This window comes from Grammomys surdaster, unplaced genomic scaffold (assembly GCF_004785775.1).
Source record: "Grammomys surdaster isolate TR1022 unplaced genomic scaffold, NIH_TR_1.0 64, whole genome shotgun sequence".
NCBI lineage: Eukaryota > Metazoa > Chordata > Mammalia > Rodentia > Muridae > Grammomys > Grammomys surdaster.
The window spans coordinates 15,721,749-15,742,855 of NW_021604566.1; the positions used below are offsets into that span (position 1 = coordinate 15,721,749).

Below are 21,107 nucleotides of genomic sequence, written 5' to 3' on the forward strand. Positions count from 1 at the left end.
CCCCTACACGACGCTCTTCCACCCCCCTACTCCTCCCCTTCTACACCCCTCCCCCCTCTCCCCCTCCCCCTCTCCCTCTCCCTCCCTTCCTTCCCTGGGCCAGAAGCTAATTGGCCTCTGGCAGTTAACTCTCTTTTGCTCTCCTGAAGCCAAAAGCTGATGCCTTCTGGCAATTAACTCCGCTGGTAGCAGCAGGAGATTAAGAAAAGAAACTTAGTTACTTGGGCTCTCTACCCCTTAACTTAACTCTTCATAAGCCAGAGAGAAGGAAATAAAAAGAATAAAGAGAAAGTCATGCAAACACATACATACACACACACACACATACACACACCTACGTACATGTACTCACTCTGTTGGGCCCGACCACCTGTTTCATCAACTTCACAAGTGCACATACACACATATACATATATCTGCATACATATGTATATTCATACATATAGATAGACAGGCATATGTATATTTGGTGGATGGAGCAGAGTGCTAACAGCCACATCTTATGTTTTCTCTCAGCCTTTTTATTCCTTCTTAGACAAAAGTTCTTTATAAAATTACCTCACAGATAAAACATTACACAAAAGGGGAGTTACAGTTACAGAAGGATGTCAATAGTAAGTTCAAAGCAGTGTTACATTCTATAAGCTCATTATAAGTTCAAAGCAACAATTTCACATGTTTTATCATAGTGATAAACCACTTGCCTTATCATAGTGCACATAGTTCAAGAAGCCTCATCCTTGAGTGTGACCTAGAAAGAATGTTTTTCCTTGATCACGATTCTATCCCAAGCCTATTCCTCTTCTTAGTGTAATTTATGAAAATTCATTATATTTCTTATTATGCAGCCTTTACTTTCTGTTCTGTGAGGAAAGGGCACATTCTTTTCTTGATTCTAACTTTAGTACATCTTTCGGGCAAAACTACTAAAACCATCTCCTTAAACTTTCTTCTTAAAATTATTTGAATCCAATCAGGAATTCTATAAAGTCATTAGTTCATCTAAACAGCATTAATTCATGAAAGTTATCTTCCTGTTGATTTGCAGGAAATAGGATGGGCTGATGCCCTGGAGTCATTAGGCATGTAATAGTGGCAGGGAAGGCAGAGCAGCAGTGAGACGCAGTCCTGGGACAAAGTCTCTGGGGCTGTACCTCACCAGCCATCGCAGGAATGCCAAACAGTGGGCCATCTCCAGGAAACTCACTTGTTTGCCATAGCCTTTTCTGTCTGTTTTCTACAGTAAGATAGTGATTTGCTCACTTGCTGCTCTTGGCAAAAGACCCAGTTTCATTTCTAGCACCCCATCAGGCAGGTGCTTCCTGTGTCTTTGGTTCCAAGGGATTCACTAGTCCTGTAGCCTGTGTGGGTGCCCACATACACATGGTTCACTAGTCCTGTAGCCTGTGTGGGTGCCCGCATACACATGGTTCATGTACAGATGAGCAGGCGTAGATACGTACATGTAAATGTTAAAGGGGGGGGGGAAACGCCAAGTCTTACGTGTGCTGAAGCTGGTCACGTGTGTGCTGTGGCGGGTTGTTTCCACAGAGAGATGCAGTGGACTTGGATGTCCGCGTCGACACTCAGGACCAAGGGATGTACCGCTTCCTAACATCACAGCAACTCTTCAAGCTACTGGACTGCTTGTTAGAGTCACACAGATTTGCTAAAGCATTTAATTCCAACAATGAACAGAGAACTGCTCTGTGGAAAGCAGGTAAGCTGTCCGGGTCTCCTACTGTCACTGGGAACACACTGATGTGTATGATTGTCAGGACTGCCTGGGTCACTGCTTTAGGACTAGTGAGAATAAGGCAGATAGGATCTACTAGACACAGGAATCCTGTCTCAAACTCTCCCCCACCCAAAAAAATGAAGAAAAAAAGAAATAGATGTCAGCACCTACTTATAGAAGAGGGTCCTCAGAGCATAGCCAGAAAAATAAAGGGGCTGTTTTCTATTTAGCACCCAATACAGTGTTGGCCACCCTGTATTCCTTGATCGTTTTCATCTAGCATGGCCTTTGTTCATCCTCTTCCTTTTTTGACCCAACATAGAGAAAAACAGAACTGTGCTTGCCCTTTCCCCTTCCCCTTACTGCTCCCCTCTGTCTGGGAATCCCTGTGAAGGGCCTTGGTTCCCCTGCCCTTTCATGTTTCTGGCTTGCATTATGGAGCTCTGCCATAGGCCAACCATTGTACCTGCTGTTTTGTCTGCAGGCCTCCAGGTGTAATTCTTTAGTAGTATTCTGCTTTCCCAATCTGTGTTACATCTAAGGCCTATCACAGTGATTCTCAACCTTCCTAATGCTGTGACTCTTTAATATAGATCTTCGTCAGTGACCCCCAACCATAAAATTATCTGATTGCTACTTCATAACTATAGTTTTGCAACTGTTATAAACCATAATGTAAATATCTAATATCCAACCACAAAGGTTGAGATCCACTGGCCTATAGGATCTGCTTTCTAAACAGCCAGTACAGACAGCTGAACACAGGCAGAATATACCTCCCAATGGGCTGTTTGACCTTTCTATAAGGTGCCTTTCGTCTAACTCCAGAAACTTCCCATCTGCAGGCTTCAAAGGCAAGTCCAAGCCCAATCTTCTAAAACAGGAGACAAGCAGCCTGGCCTGTGGGCTGCGCATTCTCTTCCGGATGTACATGGACGAGAGCAGAGTCAGTGCCTGGGAAGAAGTCCAGCAGAGGCTTTTAAAGTAAGACTCTCGGATGGTAGCTGTGTGAAAAACGAAAGGCATAATAGCAGCAGCCAGCAGGTCACTGAACCTGTGGAACCTGGAAGCCCCATTTCACAGATCAATGCGAAAATTAAGTGAACCTTCTGGAGTGTTCAGTCCCTCTCCCCTGAATACTTGGCATCTCACCTGTGTCACACAGGCTGGCTGGGAACGCCTTCATTTGTTTCCTGGGTGTCTGGGACGACAGCAGCACCTGAGGCTAGCTGAGGTGAATGCTGTTCTGTGTCCACCTGACAACTGAGCAGGTCATGTCTAACATACAGGACAAAGAGGAAGTCTTTAACATTCAGAAACTTGATGGTAGTTCTTGAGTCTTTTCAGGGCCATAAGATAGGTCTTTCTTACAAAGCAGTTGGGAAGTGACAGATTGCCGTACCTGCTGGCATTTTATTATTATTTTTAAAAGTATTTGGAATTTCGATTAGTTGGATTTATTTCATTCTGTTTTACTTCATAATAACTAAATTTAGTTTGTGCTGAGATTGAATTGTTATTTAGGAAGAAAATTGCTTGTGCACTGTTTGTTCCTGTCCTGAGAGCAGTGGTTCTGAGATGTATTCATTTCAGAAATCACTATTCCAATCGCCTATTTGGGGAACAAAACTAATCAGGTGCAGAAAAATCCACAAATCCAAGTCTCATATCAGTGAAGGGAAATCCCACCAATTTCAAGCCGAGTCTCAGTAGCAGGCCTGCATACCCAGTCTCACAGGGACTCCATCTAAGTAAAACTTAGAAAATGGCGCTGTGGGCTTCCTAAACAGTTCCAGTAGATTTCCTCAGTGCTTTGTTGTCTTCCTAATTTGAAAATCACGTGTTGGTGCTCCAGTTCATATAAACAAACAGGATGAAGCCAGTCCAGTCGTAGCTACTATTCACTACCCTTTGTCTTCAGGTTCTCTGTGAACGCACACCAGTAGGCTTCAGTGTGTAAAGGCGGCCTTCTCTCTTACAGCGTCTGCAGTGAAGCGCTGAGTTACTTCCTCACTCTAACATCAGAAAGTCACCGGGAAGCCTGGACTAACTTACTGTTACTGTTCCTCACTAAAGTTCTGAAGATCAGTGACAACAGAGTGAGTATGCAGCTTCTGTCCATCCCATCCCTTGCAGTCAGGGCAGAGTCACTCAGAGCCTAGGCTATACAAACTCTCACTTAGCTTTGTTTTCTAACAATTTCAGCAATTCAATTACAAGAGGACTTAGAATCCCATTGGATACTTTGATAAGCACCTCAACAGTGAAATCCCCATTATGACCCCTAGAGTTACTTAAATTCCCCCAACTGAAAACATGTATCCAGCCCACACAGAGTGACCTTGCCCTGGAGCCTCCACCCCATGGGCTACTTCTTGGGCCTGAACTCTGGGCTGCAGCCAGCCTTTAGTATATTTAGTGCTCTAGGTAACTAGAGCCTCTAGTGAACAACTTAGGCCAATAGATATAGAAGTAAAAATTATCTATATGTAAATGTATACATGTAAATGAATATATTACAGTAGTTTTGAAACTACATTTTTTGAAGTAATTTACAAATAAATATAAGTAACTTACATACAGTAATTTTTTTAAAGTAGTGTACATATAAGTTGCTATGGGCCCTAAATTTCAAATGCCCAGTTAGGTGGCCCGACACAGGAAGCTTTAGACTAGCAGATGAGTGCCTATGGGGCCAGGCAGTGCCACTCAGTGCTGGCAGGTGTCTTCCCTCTTGTCTGTTGTCTGCCTCTGCCTCCCTGTGTCTGCTGCAGTGTGGAGGAGTCCACGTGCCTATCACTGGAGCTCTAAAAGTGGAATGTCACATTGCAGTTGCTATTAGTCAGGGTTCTAGAAAAACAGAAGTCAGAGGGAGTGACTGTGTGCGTACATGCTGGTTACAGGCTGTGCTCCACATAGTCCTAACAGTGGCTCCTGCCCACAGAAAGGTGGATGGGCTGTTACTAGAAGGTGTGGCCCAGATTTAGGTTGAGTCTTCTCATTTCGGATGATCCAACCATTTTGAAATGCCTTATGGGTGTGCACAGTTGCTTGAGTTTTATCCAGGTATAAGACCATCAGCTGTCAACACAGTGCTAGGTAGAATCTTCCCTGGAAACCTAAAATTGTATTTAATAATCAGAGGATGCAATTTCAATAACTTACATTATAAAACTCAACTCTTATTCTGCTTATTTTGCTCTATGCAGGAAAAGCGTGCTAATTTATTAAATTTCGTCACTCATGGTATTGAAGATGTTTTTAAAACAATGATGAAGACCCAAGTGGCCCGAGTTTGTGCCTAGATATATACATTTTTTTTTAATTCTTCATAGGTTTTGAGTTGTATAATCCGTGTCCATACCACTTGGGCAGACCTGCCTCTGCAGTCAGGGCACACACCAGTTATCGCTTCTAATGTCAGGTTAGTTTCTGTGCTGTGTAACAGAAGCAGTACTAACAAAGATATTTCTCTCTCCCCAGTTTAAAGCTCATGCTTCATTCTACTACCCTCTCTTATGTGAAATTATGCAATTTGATTTGATTCCTGAACTGCGTGCTGTTCTTAGAAGATTTTTCCTGCGAATTGGAATAGTATTTCAAATATCACAACCACCTGAACAGGAACTTGGGGTAAACAAGCAGTGATGAGAACCGAGTATTTTTCTGTTGGTGTTTACATTCCTCTGCTCCGTGAAAGGACCCTAGAGCAGAGGTTTCCTACGTGAAAAATGCTTCTCTGAATTGCAGTGTCTGAGAGTTACTGGTAAGATGCTTACTCCTATAACTCAAGGTCGCAACACTCCATCCAGTCTCTTTAGTAATCCAGTGGCTTCTGTCTCGTGTTGGGCTCATGTTGAGCAGAAAGGCTGTTCAAACAGCATCAGCCTACCTTCAGGGTCCTTCCCTGTCCTCTGAACAGGGTGAGCCCACACTCTGGCAGGTACGGAAATGAAACTTACCCAAAGAAGTATAGATACAAAGACTGAACTTCTGCAAGAAGTACAACTCAGGAGAGCTGTATTTTGAAGGATAAAATGTTTATAATTGGGGGGGAGGGAGAAAAATTATTGCTCATGGTAAAAGATATTTAGCGACTATGGTATTCTTACTCTGAAGATTTTTGCACACTCAGGCTATCTGAGATACTGGTAATCAACATCTTTCTGTGAAAATGTACAGAGATGCAGGTCTGTAATATAAAAATCTTAAACATACTGTTCTTCCTGCACTGTTTGATTTCTTTATTTTCTTATCTACTTGCTAAATACCCATAATATTTTGTCAAATGCACTAAAACATTTGGGTTGAACTTTTAGTCTTTTGGAGAGTGGTGGTCATTTTGAGGGCTTGTTACGCCCTGAATCTGTTGTGGCCAATGCTTGTCAGGATCACATAAGGAGGGGAAACCACCAAGGTAGAAACATCCCTGCTGACAAGAGCTACCTGTAACATACTCTCTTAGGGCTTTTAAAGATGAGCCATTCAAATAGATGACCTTTCACAGACTGAAACTTGAATCACTGCAAAATGAATCTAGGTTGCTGTCACTTTTTCTTTTGGGTGGCGGGGCTTGATGTAGATTTTATTCTATGTACAGAATTTAATGTTGAATATATTAAAATAACAAATCTGGCATGGTTTGGGGAAGTTAGATTTACTGGAAATGTATTCATACTGTGAATTGTTCTCTGATGGTTAAAATGAAAAGCTTGTCAAGCATTCCATATTAACGGTGGATGTAGAAAATTTTTTTCAGGTGGATATGTATATGGTACAGATGTAAAGTTTTCTATGTAAAAAATTCTGTACAACTTTCTGTACAATATTGATTCTCATCTGGCATATCTAATCAGGTTATAGGTCAATAAAGTTTTTGAATTATTTCATCAGTGCAGTGTAACCCACAGCCCTATTTTCATTGTTTTTTTTTTTTTAAATCGAGTCATGAAGAGGTTTTTTTTTTGTTTGTTTGTTTTTGTTTTTTTTTTTTATTGGATGATTTATTTACATTTCCTATGTTGTCCCCTTACCCCATCCCCCACCACCCCCTCGGAACCCCCAATCCCCTCGCCCCTCCTCCTTCTTCTCTGTGGATGTAACCTCTATCTACACCCCCCCCACTCCCACCTCCCCACCCTCAAAATTCCCACCCCCTGGGGCATCCAGCCTTCATGAGGTCAAGGTTCTCTTCTTCCACCTATGCCCAGCAGGGCCCTCCACTTTTACATATTCAGCTGAAGCCCTGGATCCCCCCCTAAGTGCTCCCAGGCTGGTGGTTTAGACCCTGGGAGCTGTGGTTGGTTGGTATTGTTGCTCTCCTCATGGTGCCACAAACCCTTTCAGCTCCTTCAGTCTTCACTCTAACTCCTCTATTGAGAACCCCATGATCAGTTCAATGGCTAGTTGTGAGCATCTGCCTCTGAATATGTCTGACTCTTGAAGGCCTCTGAGGAGATATCCATATCAGGCTCTTATCAGCATGCACTTCCTGTCTTCCACATCAGCATCTACCTTTGGTGATTGCACATGGGATAGATACTCAGGTGGGGTGGTCTTGAGACGGCCCCTCCTTCAGTTTCTGTCCCTCACTTTGTCTCCATATTTGCTCCCTTGAGTATTTTGTTGCTCCTTCTAAGAAGGACCGAATCACCCTCACTTGGTCTTCCTTCTTTATGGGCTTCATGTGGCCTGTGAGTTGCATCTTGGGCATTTCAAGGTTCTAGGCTAATATCCAATAATCAGTGAGTGAATACCATGTGTCTTCTTTTGTGATTGGCTTACCTCACTCAGGATGATAATTTCTAGTTCCATCCATTTACCTAGGAACCTCTCGAATTCATTGTTTTTAATAGCTGAGTAATACTCCATTGTGTAAATATACCACATTTTTTGAATCCATTCCTCAGTTGAAGGACATCTGGGTTCTTTCCAGCTCCTGGCTATTATAAATAAGGCTGCTATGAACATAGTTGAGCATATGTCCTTGTTATATGTTCGAGCATCTTCTGGGTATATGCCTAGGAGTGGTATAGCTGGATCCTCGGGTAATGCTATGTCCAATTTTCTGAGGAACCACCAGACTGATTTCCAAAGTGGTTGCACCATCTAGAAGCCTACAGAACACCAAATAGACTAGACCAGAAAAGAAATACCTCCCGTCACATAATAATCAAAACATCAGATGCACAAAACAAAGAAAAAATACTAAAAGCAGTAAGGGAAAAAGGTCAAGTAACATATAAAGGCAGACCTATAAGAATTACACCAGACTTCTCACCAGAGACTATAAAAGCCAGAAGAGCCTGGACTGACATCATACAGACACTAAGAGAACACAATTGCCAGCCCAGATTACTATACCCAGCAAAACTCTCAATCAATATAGATGGTGAAACCAAGATATTCCATGACAAAACCAAATTTGCACAATATCTTCCCACAAACCCAGCACTTCAAAGGATAATTGATGGAAAATGCCAACACAAGGAGGGAAACTACAACCTAGAAAAAGCAAGGAAGTAATCTTCCAACAACCCCAAAAGAAGATAACTATACAAACATAACTTTACCTCTAATAACAAAAATAACAGGAAGCCACAATCATTTTTCCTTAATATCTCTTAACATCAATGGTCTCAATTCCCCAATAAAAAGACGCAGACTATCAGACTGGATACACAAACAAGACCCAGAATTTTGCTGCATACAAGAAACGCACCTCAGTGACAAAGACAGACACTACCTCAGAATAAAAGGGTGGAAAACAATTTTTCAAGCCAATGGTCCCAAGAAACAAGCTGGAGTAGCCATTCTAATATCAAATAAAATCGACTTTCATCCAAAATTAATCAAAAAAGATAAGGAAGGACACTTCATACTCATCAAAGGAAAAATCTACCAAGGTGAACTCTCAATTCTGAACATCTATGCTCCAAATGCAAGGGCACCTACATACATAAAAGAAACTTTACTAAAGCTCAAAACACACATTACACCCCACACAATAATAGTGGGGGATTTCAACACCCCACTGTCAGCAATGGACAGATCATGGAAACAGAAACTAAACAGAGACACTTTGAAATTAACAGAAGTTATGAACCAAATGGACTTAACAGACATCTATAGAGGTTTTTTTTTTTTAAGCTACAAAGATACTTCTTTGCAATCAACATTGGATTCTTCAGCTTCCTTTCTTAATCCTAAAATACTCAAAAAGCATATTCATTACTTAGTAATAATGCTATTTTTAAGACAGAAAAAAATGTTCCCCTACCATTACAGTAGTTTATACTGTGGCATTTTATAAATCAGTCAGGTCCAGTGGTACACATAGCATTAAAAAACAAAACTGTAGTGGTTAATTTCAAAACAAGAAATATGATGTCCTTAAATAATGAGAAGTTAGTATTTATGACAAGACCTAGCTCTAGTCAAGCAAGGCTAAATGCTAGAACAAAGTTACTTCAGTGGTTTCTAGTCTAAGCCATTCCCTTCCATGACTGACAGTTGCTTGTTCAGTGCTGTAGTAAACACTCTCCAAAACAATTGTTATTTTCAAATGTTAACAGAAGAAAATTATTATCAGAGTAAAACTGACCATAAAAATTGTATGTAGCGAAAACCAATGAAGAATACCAGGAATGTCTTATTTTTGGTAAACTCTGATGTCAAAATCGGCTGTTGATTTTATTCCTGGAAATACCAGAGAAGCAGTGGCTGGTTATCTTCAACTGCTGTCATGGTACACACTGAAGATCCTAATCCAAGTAAGAATTATTTTCTAGACGTTGAATGAGTTTTTAATGAAGTATCATTTAATTACCAGAAAAGTTTACGTAGCCAAGGGTCTCAGGTGGTGGGACAGAGGACCACTGCCTCTCTAGATGGGACCTTTTTAACTCCTAGAAACACTTTGAGTAAAGAAACTGACACTGGTAGTTAATAAAAATAGAACTTTATTTGTGTCAAGAAATAGTGAAATCAGATAAATTAGTAACTGAGTCTGTGCTTCTATCAGCATAAAAATAAAATGGAGGCAGAAAAATTTAACATTTAATTATGGCTCATAGATGGTCACAATTCCCTTTGTTCCTGTGGAATGTGTAACTACAGACATGAAAACGAGCAGCTTGTTTGAATCTTTAATCACCTAGCAGCCGACACAGTCACAGCTACAGCAGGTATATCAAACAATTCACTATGAATTGTTTCACTAGGATGCTAACAGTGGTAAGTGTGCTAGTAACAATGTGTTGTTTCACAGTGCTCTTAGCACTTTAACTCACCACCTCTTAATGGCAAGCACACTTTAATGCACAAATGGTAGCTCAATCAAGAGTTCATTACCACCCATAGCAAAATTGCAAAAACAATTCTATACAATTATATTAGAAATCAATAATCGGGGCTTTTATGTACATTATATATATAACATATCATCATAGGAAAAATACACTTTACATATAGATAGAACATAAATAACTAATATTAAAGTAGGGTCACAAGCAAGACATAGTATTCAAGATACAAATTGAATGTTCCGTCCACTGTAAAAGGCACTGCTGGATCCAGAGAGGGTTTATTTTAAGCATGTGCAGCAGATAGTCCCTGCCAAGTAAAAGTGCCTGGTTTCCCAGGAACCTGCTGCTGTTCCTCATTCAGCTGCTCTGCCATGAACCGTTTCAGAGTTTCGGAAGTACCAGGGCGGAGCCAGGGCTCAGTTGCCACAGAGTTGCGTCCATCATCACCCAAGTGTCTCATGATGTCATCAGGATCAACCAGTGACTCCTCATCATCTACAGAAGGCAAAAGATACAAGTCAGGTAGCAGGTGACATACATAGGTACCTGCAAACCAGCCTGTTACAGCTCTGCATCTTTTCACAGAATTACAACCCTTACCCCCAGCAACTAACTTGACCCCTTTAGGAATAGGAAACCATGCCTACAGAGGGATTACAGTGGGTGTGGAGAGAAATACATGGACTCCATGGCACTGACAGCTACAAAGGAGGCGCTACCAAGCATTAGAAGCTGATTGTAGAAAGATAGACTATCTTAATGTGTGTCTGTTGCTATAGGAAAAACAATGGAATGACACCAGACTTTAATTTAGCACTGATAGGTACACTGAAAGTCATTCTGAGGAAATTGCTGACATACTGCACCAACTTTAGATGGTCCATTTATTTATTTATTTATTTATATGGTTCATTATCACATTTGATCTTACTCAAATTCTATGTCTGTATTTGACTTAATAAGTATAAAGTAGCAAAAATCTGTCTTCCTACCCTTTGACGTCAAGTTCTTTTTCTAAAAAAAAAAACAACATTTTTGGGTATGGATTAGCTCAGCAAAGGGTACGATGTGCAGCCAGTTTAATGAGCAGTCAGTCTACATCCTACCAAAAAGCTCCTGTTTGAAAGGACAGCATTAAAACAAAAATAGTGGGGGCTGGAGAGATGGCTCAGCGGTTAAGAGCACTGACTGCTCTTCCAGAGGTCCTGAGTTCAAATCCCAGCAACCACATGGTGGGTTACAACCATCCGTAGTGAGATTGGATGCCCTCTTCTGGTGTGTCTGAAGACAGCGACCGTGTACTCATAAAATAAATAAATAAATAAATAAATAGTTTAGATATCAAAAACCTCTAAGAATCTTCGTTTTTCTATCTTCTCTCAAATATATCCTTCTTACGTACTAGTTCAAGTTTACTGATTCTAAAACAAAGAGAGAAGGCAATTCTTGGTATACATGAAGGGAAAAATGCCTTTTAAGACACATCTATTATGAAATAAAAAGTACTATTCCCTTAATCTATTGTGTTTTCATATTTAGTGAAAAATATTTACTACCACAATACACCACTCCTGGACTGGAGAAATGAGTTCAGTTTAAAAGTAGCATTAAAAATATTTAAGAAAAAGTTGCAATAACGAAAATCCTGCAATTCAGCTTAACAAATCTAAGAGCATACTGTAAATAGGCAACTCTACTAAAACAACTCTGGGCCAGCCCATGATCCCAGGGACTAAAAGCCTGATTTAAAGAAAGGAAGACAGTGTGGTATGGGCTGGCAGGAGAGGTCTGAGGCTGCCCTGTGCTTCATGAGAAGTTTCACCCAAGGCTACTCATCATGAGAAGATTGGTTTGTTGGCTCAGAATATTAACTGAAAAGACTACCATTTTTCTTCATGTTACAAAAAGCCAAGTAAAGGTAAAATTTTCTTTAATATTACTTAAAAACAGTGAGTGATTACCTAACATACTAGTCAGCATTTTTCACTGCTGAAAACAGCCTGGACATTGATTCACAAGACCTCCTGTAAGTGCTTAGATTCCGCTCTTAAAGAACACCTAGTATGAAGAATCTGCTGCAGAATTAATCCCAAGCCCTGGATTCCCAAGCTAGTTTATGACCTTGACCTTTTGTGAAACTCAAAGGACTTGATAATTCTTTTTCCCTCCGGGTGTGCATCAGCCAGTAAACATCTTCTGTGTAAGTTACCTGTGTTAGTGGGTTTCTTCTGATGCTCATTCAGTCTTCTCATTCTGTCTTCATTTCTCATTCTAACTTGATCAACATTTACACTGGAGATAGATTTTAAAGAGAGACCATCTTGTGGTGTGTGGAGCCGACTACTGTCCTATAGTTAAGAGAGAGAATTTAGGAACACTCCCAACAGTCAGTCCACATGGGGTTACACCAGATCTACACACACTGTGAAGAGCAAACCAGGAACATATGGATCCTGTCTCCTGTCTTTGTCAGGGCTAAGAAGTAGCACTTCAATGAAACAATTGCTGGCGTAAGGTTCAGAAAATAGGGCACAGAAGGCCAACACAGAGTAGCAACTGTGTGTGTGTCACTGGTAGGGCAGATGCACAAAGCAACAGTATAGAAAAGAATCCAGAAATTAGTCCTAGTGTTTAAATAAAGACCAAACAATGCAACAGGGAAAATAAAGTCTTTTCAATGAGAGCCTGTTTCTGTATGCTAGAGGAGTTCAGACCTTGTCTCTCAAATGATATGCAAAAACTAACTCAAGTGTATCACAAACACATATTTATATTAAACCCCCAAAAATATAAATTAGAAAACTGGGAATTTGGACCTCCTTAAAAGTTAAGGCTTCTATGCTTTAAAACCTATCAAGAAGATAAAAAGGACAATCTTTTTAATAGAAAATAGTTGCAAATCGAATGTCTGACAGAATGTATAAAGAAGTCTTAATTAAACTTCACCAGTGAAAATACAACACACAATTTAAAAACGGACAAAGGGTTTGAACTGATGCTATCTGAGAAGATCCACAGCTGGCTGGGGGGGAGGAAGCCATGGGGTGCTCTATGACATGATGGACACTTCAGCTGCAAGCAAAATCATGGATACTAACCACTACTGGCCAAAGTGTGAACAAGTAGGAAATTCATATAATGCTACAAAGGAGAAATTGAAAATGGTATAAAGTGGAGAACGTGTTTTAGAAAACAGCCAACAATCCTTCAAAATGTTAAATTCATACAGTGAGTAAACAATCCAATAATTCTGTTAGGTACATACTCAAAAGAAACAGGTAAAGAAAACAAAACCCCACGTGAAACCTGTGCATGAATGCTAACAGAAATCTTAGTCATACTTACACTTACAAAGTAAGTGATATTTACAGCCTGATAATGCTGGACAAGTGAGAAAGCTAGTTAGCTACTTGTTAGAAGCTCGTGAGCATTAATAGTACATGTCATATAAATGGGCATAAAGAGCTTAAGGCGCAGCCGGGCAGTCATGGTGCATGCCTTTAATCCCAGCACTTGGGAGGCAGAGGCAGGCGGATTTCTGAGTTCGAGGCCAGCCTGGTCTACAGAGTGAGTTCCAGGACAGCCAGGACTACACAGAGAAACCTTGTCTTGGGGGGGGGGGGGTTGGGGGGGGAGCTTAAGGCGCTGTTCAAAGGTATCTACCCAAAGAGGAAGGGCACCATCAGAACATACTTCGTTGAAGGCTCCAAAGCCTTTTATTGGGTACACTATGAAGCTATGGGAAACAACATAGGTCTGAGTCTTAGTCCTCTTACCTAGTGACCTTAGGTAATTCACTTGACCAAAATGGAGTTGCTACCATATCATGTCACTATCAAAGTATAACAGGCTTTGGATAAATGCTAACAGTTGCTTTTTATGGCTTCTACAAAGCCGGTATACTGTATAGGGAGTGAGATACAGACTGAGGCAGTAAGTTTAAACATTTATAGGACAGGATGTCCATGCCATTTACAGAGCTACATAATGCCATGATAAGAGCTACAAGGTCACTAAAATAACTGACAGCAGAACCTAGATTTAGACCACACACACTTGGTTTTCAAAGCAAGCCTCCTCGGTTTGTTTTCTTAAATTGGACCACATAAATTGAAGCCAAATTCTCAATCTTCTAAACTGAGAAGATCGTACATACAAAATCTAGTCCTTTTAATTTGTTCTTCCTGCGTTCCCTTGCAGAGGGCAGCTGTGGTGGAGGGAAGGCATCCTCTTCAATGACAGGATATGTCTCACCATAAGCACCTAAACAGGCCACACAAAGAATGTGTCAATTCTACTCAAACCTTAGAGTCTCGATGTCTTTTTCTTTAATTGCTTTATTGAAATGTTACAAGTTCAGTGATTAATTCCTTAGTGAATTTACAGTTGAATAGTCATTACTATCTAGAATTTGCAATACCTCAAATAGCTCCCGTATGATCATTGGCAGCTACTCTCCAGGCCCACTCCAACACTCCACATAGGTGGAATTCTACCACAGTGTCCTGTGTCTCTCTCAGCATGTGTCTGAGTTTCATGGATCATGTTGGTGGTGGGTCATTGCATCTACATTTGCCATTGGTGACTACTGCTAGCTGGTGGTACTGGAAGGATGCCACTTGAATATTCTGTGTGGGCATGATTTCTTTGGGACAGAAACTGGGAATTATTGCCAGGTGTAATGGTGACTGTTAAAATTTTGGGTAGCTACCACACTACTTTCAAAAGTAGCTAAAGCAGCTTGATGCAGCCATAATCCCAGAATTCAAGAGGCAGGAGGATCAAAGGTTCAGCTTGGGCTACAAAGTGATGCTCTATCTTAAAGATCTAAAATAGACATAGGTACACACATAGCTTAAAAATTAACATAACACTGGTAAATCAGATATACTCACCAATAAAAGCACTATCAGATTCTAGTAATGAATTTTTCAAAAAATCGTTAGTGTCATCTCTGGGCTAAAATAAAAAACAACAAAAAACAATTGTATGTTAATGGCTATATTTTTGGAGTAGGAAAATAAATCACACTAACAGACAGCATAGGTTTCTACTCTAATCCCACCAACAAAACAACAAAAAGATGGTGGGTAAGGCTGTCCATCCTAACTACACTCCAGTATCCAGCTAGCCTCACCAAGACACACGACAGCAGGACAGCCTGACCTCACCTGACAGACATTTACCCCTAACTTCCTCACTGTCCCCCCCTTTCAGCTGGCCCACCTTCAGCTAATAAAGGGATGACATTGCTGGGAGAGACAAGCATGAAGCAGTGAATGCAACGCTGAGCATTCTTTAAAGCCTCTTTTCAGTGAATCTGAGTACTCTGCTCCCTCATTCTTCTGTGCTTAGAACTGGGTATAATGTTACATTCTGCACCATAGGCAGGCTATAGTCCCGTGGAGGGAGGGAAGCAATGACATCATATACACACTAACCCTGACCACAGCAACCTCCACTGTAGGGAAAATTACAGCACTGGACTTACCACAATGAGCTTCCTTGAGGGAAATAACTCAAATTTACATTTGTATAAAAACTACTTTGTGTGTTAGGAGGAGCCTATGTAGACCTTCCATGTGACCTCTGCACTCTGCTCCAACACTGGCAGTGAACTAAGTCAATGAATTCTCTTGCTTCCATTGGCATTTTTCCGGGCACTCAGTTCTTCTGTATATTGAATTTCTGTCTCCTCTTTGAATACTGCTCATTTTACTTTCATTCTAGCCAAATAATGATAGTCATAGCAACTGAGCCCACTGTCAGCCTGCTAACTATTACTTAACTTCTTCTGCACTAAATTCCTTCCCATAACTGGAGTGTGTCCAAAGCCTACCTGATCTTAATGACAGCTTGCTCACCCTATATGATTTTCTATTTAATTCAGTTTCGAGGAAAGGCAAGTGGCTTTATCTTTTTTTAAGTCATGATAAACTCATGGTTTATATTGAGTTTCAGGAATCCAGATTTTTAACCAGAACCCCAGATAGTAAACTTCATGATCTTTTGAATGAAATAAGGTAACCATCACACATGGAAACATTTACCAGACTGTAGTTTCCCAAGAGACACTCTGCAGGACAGGTTGATCTGGAGCCCACCTGGGTCCAGACCTGGGCCTGATTTGTTGGATATAAGACTATGGACAAGATAATAAGCTAGTAATTTAGCAATGAGTATTTTTTTTTGAATTTAGCAAAATATGGGAGATTTGAGAAATTGGAATTGCAATATTAGGTAGAAGCCCTGAGCAAGCAGACCAGGCTGAACTTCATCCGGAGAAAGGCTAGAAATATCCTAACAATCTCAGTGCCGTGTGTCTCCCGGACCCTGGACTGTGTGCTCACCAGTTCAGCTGTGTGATACACAATTCAAACTTGCTGTGTCAAACAATTCCCTGTCTTCCCAACCCCTAAGTGTTTCTTGCTTTTCCACCTCTCAACCCCAGCCTTACCAGCTTACTAAAGTAAATCCACTCATTTCAGAGTACTACTGCTGCACCACCTCAACCTACACCAGCACAGCTGTCTATATTCTCCAAGTAATCCATCCTGTATTCAACACACAAACTGTGAGAGTAACGGCATCACTTCTCTGCTCCAAGGCACAGTAAGAATGCCCTTCTGTCCCTACTTCCTCCATGTGTTATCACGGTTTCCATGGTTACCTCCCTCACAAGTCCCCCACGCCAACCCTCCCATCATTGTCTTCCTGCTGCCACCCTCCTGCCAAGCAGCATACCACTATGTCCCTTCCTCTCAGAACACAAGCCTCCAGGACAAAGGGATTCCTTTTTCATACTCTCCATGACGACTCTACCCGGATCACACTGAGAGCTTCTGGTCACTGCAGTCTTAGATAGTGTCACTGCAGGATAAGTGTAAGATTCCACTGTCGCTTCTCTTCCGTATGACTACACACACTTCTACTTCGGTAAATCTTAATGACAACTAACAACTGTGATCAGTTTGACCAGGCTCCACTCTAAGGGACTTTAAATTATATGTGCTATCTCACTTAACCCTCACAGCAATTTTATTTAGAAACATGCTGCAGAATATATATGCAAGCCTATCTATACCTTGCAAATATTAATTGGATCTTTGTAATACTCCTCAGCAGTAAGTACGATCAACTTCATTCTGTAAATACTGACTGGAGCATGAAAATTAATCTGCCTACCCCCCCCCAGTGACACAACTAAAGAGAGCCGCAGTTCAAGCCACTCACATGTTATTCTTACCCGTGATACTCAATTTCCTCTATGTATCTTAGCCACACATCTTTACACACAACTTATATTATGTTTTAAAATAAATGCAAATATCATGGACATATTCAAAATCTGGAATACTCATTTAACATAGGGCCCAAACTCTAACTTAAGAATCTGAACTGGTTGCTTACCATTCTGCGCCCTTGTACATTACCAGTGGAGATGGTGTCTAAATCAGCTATAAACAGAATAAAAGTATACTGTTTAGAGAAGGCTAACAAACACCTTTCAGATCATCTGTTATTACCTTCTACTGGAAATTACTTTCACTATCACACACCAGAACAATCTTAGAAATTATACGACTTTCTCATTAAATGTGTATCCATTCTGGTTAAATGACTCATTAATAAAATCTTTGTGAACTTTGATATCTTAACACAGGCTTTTATTTTTTTTCCCTTAAAAGAACCCTCCTACCTTGCTCCTGAGTGTCTGCACAAAGCCCCTGGAGGCCTGGAGTTAATTACAAATTGGAATAAGTAAAGAGTAGGAGCCAGCCTCAGGGCGGAGGTCAGGTGTCCCGGTCCATTCTGCAGCCTGGCAGTGTTGTACATGTCTCTCCAAAGACAGAACATTCTGGGAATAAAGGAGCTGCGATATTGGCCCATATCCTTTCCTTGAGACTTCCCATAGTTAACCATATTTATTAATTAACTCATCAGTCTTTGCTCCTAATGAGATATACCTGTACCCATCTGGGAACTATTAGTCTTGCTGTCCCTAAACTGCTAAGATCTCATAAGATCATATCATCATTTGATATTTAAAATTCCATACCATGAGGAGGGAAGATATCTCCTATACAAGTGTATATCCAAGCCTCGAGCTATAAGCTCAGCCTAACGTGTTACATCACTTATTCCTATCATACCTCCTGAGGCCAGACACATCACTAACATTCTGCAAGCCATAGCAGCCTGCCAAGATAGGGTCTTAACTTTCCTACAAGTAACAAGACCATCCTTCCCACACACAATGGCCTGTAGGCAGGCAAAACAAGAGGGATCCAGGTATGGTCACAATACTCACTGGGGCTCAGTATGGCCCATGGATGCTAAGGTAACTCCATCCTACTTGTAGGCCCCACTCACACTGTATACCTGCTCCTGTAGGCTTAGACACTGTTTATTTGACATGACTTACACAGTATCAGCAGACCCTTGAGCATGCCATATCATATCCTGTAGGTAGTCTCTGTACCCTCATAAAAAAGAAAAAATACCTCCCACACAGAAAAAGAAATGTGCTCCAGGATCAAATGAGCATTTCTGCCCTGTTTGGAGTTCTTGGGGTGGAAACCATCAGGCATGCTCAAAGTACCCAACCCCTCCAGCAATAATGGCTGGCTCAACTCTCAAGCATGGGTACATGACCCCTACGGGGCTAATCGGAGCCCTCTGTGGAATGTGTTCCTTTCCAAAACTATATGGCAAAGGAGTCACATGAGCATGGGGCTGCCAGTGCAATGACCTGCCTGGGATGAAATTCAAGGCAAGAGTGGAAGAGTGGGAGGTGGGGTGCTTAGGAATCCTGAGGGGATAGGAGCTCCACAAGAAGACCACAGACTCACTAACCTGGGCCCAGGGAGGCTCTCGAAGACTGAACCTCCAGTTAAAGAGCATACCCGGGCTGGACGTAGCCTCCTCCCCCTGCACATATGTAGTAGCAGAAGTACAATTTGGTCTCCATGTGGGTACCCCCAAAAACGAGCATGCTGTCCCTGACTCTTTCTTGGCTGATCCTGTTCCTGTAACTGGGCTGCCTTGTCTGGCCTCAATGGAAGAGGATGTGCCTAGTCCTGTAGTGACTTCATGTGCCAGGGTGGATTGCTACCAGGGAATGAGGAAAGGGGCTCTGTGTGTGTGATGGGGGGGGGGCCAGGAGGAAAAGGGGAGCTATGATCAGGATGTAAAGTGAATAAATTAATGGGGAAAAAAGGCTGCTGAGATGACTGATTGGGTAAGAACACTCACTGATCTAATTTATTTCCTCACTGACCTTACAGGACATGAGTTGGTTCCTGGCACCTGCCTAGAGGCTCACAACTGCCTCTAGCATCAGTTTCAAGGGATCCCGCACTCTCTTCTGACCTCTGAGGGCAGTACATTTACTCATATGTATATGCTCCCACACACATATATAATTACAAATAAATACAACTTAAAGGCTGAAGAAGGAAGAGGCCACAGCTGCATCTGAAGCAGCAGGACGGCACCCACCCACCTGCATATCTCTGCATCTTTATTCTATTTAGCTTCTTCTGCTGCTCTCGGAGCAGGGCCTGCTGCTGAATCTCCAACGTGTGATGATCTCGTGGAGGATCTGGGTACATTAATCTCAGATCCACTCGAGTATCTGAATCTGGTGTAAAAATTAAATAGCTAAGTTAATTCTTGTTTTCAACTGATATTTTTAGGAAAAAAAATCTGTATGCACATTTTTTAACTAAAATACGGAAGCCAGCATCCAACATTTCCTTAAATAAACAGACTAGCTATGATGTAATTAATGAATTTAATTAAATCAGACGTGTGCCTGTAGTTCTGGGGGACTGCTACTAGTTCAAGGTCACTTGGGCTACATACTGAGTTCTGGGCCAGTATGGACTACTGTGTATAATTCTGTCTCAGAAAAAATATGGGGGAAAAAAGCCAAGAAGAGGTGCTGAGGAGAGTTGAGTGCATGTTGCTAAGTGACAGGCACCAATCTGAGAAGGCTAGATCTAGTATGATTCCAACCTTACGGACTACAACCTTACGGACTACAACACTCTGCAAGAGGTAAATAGTGGAAACTTAAAGGGATAAAGGGAAGGGAGGGCGAACAGGACTTTTAGGATCATAAAACTTTTCTGTATGATCCTACACTGGTGAGAATATGTAATCATACTTCTATACAAGCTGAAAGAATGCCCATCAAAGATGAGCCCTAATGCAAGCCAGGAGCTTGGAGAGATAATGGCACACCCATTCAGTAGATCAGTTCTACCACTGTGTACCTCTGAGGTACAGCTGTAATGGAGAAGGTTGTGCCTATGCAAAGGCAGGGAGCACATGGAAACTCTCTGTGCTTTGTTGGGGATTTAGCTCAGTGGTACAGCACTTCACAAGATCCTGAGTTTGACCACCCACATTGAAAAAAACATTAGGTAACAACCTTAATCAAACCTCAGTCAAAAGACATTACAAAGCCGTGACATTACAGAACACAAAGTTAATGTTCTTTAATGAAAAGCTTCCCATAAACAGCAGTTACAAGGCAGTCCCTAGAACAAGCAACTGCTTGTGGTTTCTCCCTGCTACCATAAGATGTCACCTAGAGAGCAATCACAACAGGCTATGCTCACCTCTTTCTCTCAGCTCATTAAAGTCATGAATATTCTGAAAAGTGGTAGCATCTAAGCCCTTAGGGGATGGTCTTCTGACCGGAGCTTGTACTCGATGTCTAGCCATGTCAAATATATCCATGGGGTTCCTCTCTCTTTTCCTATAAATGACAAATTGTAATCAATGTGCTGTACGGTAGGAAACGAGTTGACATTCAATTCTCTGTAAAAGCAACCTTGTATCTTTGACCACAATTACTACATATCTTCTAACTGCCCTGCCCTGCTCTGTCAGTCATCTACGCTAAGAACCTGTCTGCAGTCCCAGCACTCAGGAGCTCAAGGCCAGTCTCAGCTCATTAATTTGATGTCACCTTGAGCTACCTGTGTAAAAAGAAATAAAGAGAGAAAGAAAGAGAGAGAGAGAGAGGGAGGGAGGGAGGGAGGGAGGGAGGG

At 41.4% G+C, this 21,107-nt stretch overlaps 2 protein-coding genes across 11 annotated transcripts in view; one reads left to right on the forward strand and one right to left on the reverse strand.

The window, feature by feature from the left end:
- The window catches only part of Arfgef1 (ADP ribosylation factor guanine nucleotide exchange factor 1), a 106,518-nt gene extending 99,877 nt beyond the window's left edge, over window positions 1–6,641 (forward strand). Inside the window, exons 36-39 of the mRNA XM_028769115.1 lie at window positions 1,552–1,720; window positions 2,584–2,722; window positions 3,720–3,837; window positions 5,222–6,641. Coding sequence (XP_028624948.1) covers window positions 1,552–1,720; window positions 2,584–2,722; window positions 3,720–3,837; window positions 5,222–5,386 — 591 coding nt within the window. The 3' untranslated portion in view covers window positions 5,387–6,641. The remainder of the gene's footprint in view (window positions 1–1,551; window positions 1,721–2,583; window positions 2,723–3,719; window positions 3,838–5,221) is intronic.
- A 3,040-nt stretch (window positions 6,642–9,681) lies between these two features.
- Cspp1 (centrosome and spindle pole associated protein 1) overlaps window positions 9,682–21,107 on the reverse strand; it is a 97,244-nt gene continuing 85,818 nt past the window's right edge. For 9 of the 10 annotated variants that reach the window (XM_028769704.1, XM_028769736.1, XM_028769746.1 and 6 more), the window contains 7 exons: window positions 20,673–20,812; window positions 19,550–19,687; window positions 17,455–17,501; window positions 14,940–15,003; window positions 14,201–14,307; window positions 12,254–12,392; window positions 9,682–10,539 (listed from right to left, as the gene is read on the reverse strand). In XM_028769704.1, coding sequence (XP_028625537.1) covers window positions 10,328–10,539; window positions 12,254–12,392; window positions 14,201–14,307; window positions 14,940–15,003; window positions 17,455–17,501; window positions 19,550–19,687; window positions 20,673–20,812 — 847 coding nt within the window. In that variant the 3' untranslated portion in view covers window positions 9,682–10,327. Of the gene's footprint in view, window positions 10,540–12,253; window positions 12,393–14,200; window positions 14,308–14,939; window positions 15,004–17,454; window positions 17,502–17,759; window positions 17,903–19,549; window positions 19,688–20,672; window positions 20,813–21,107 lie in introns of those variants that run through there. The other variant, XM_028769754.1, reaches the window with a different exon arrangement.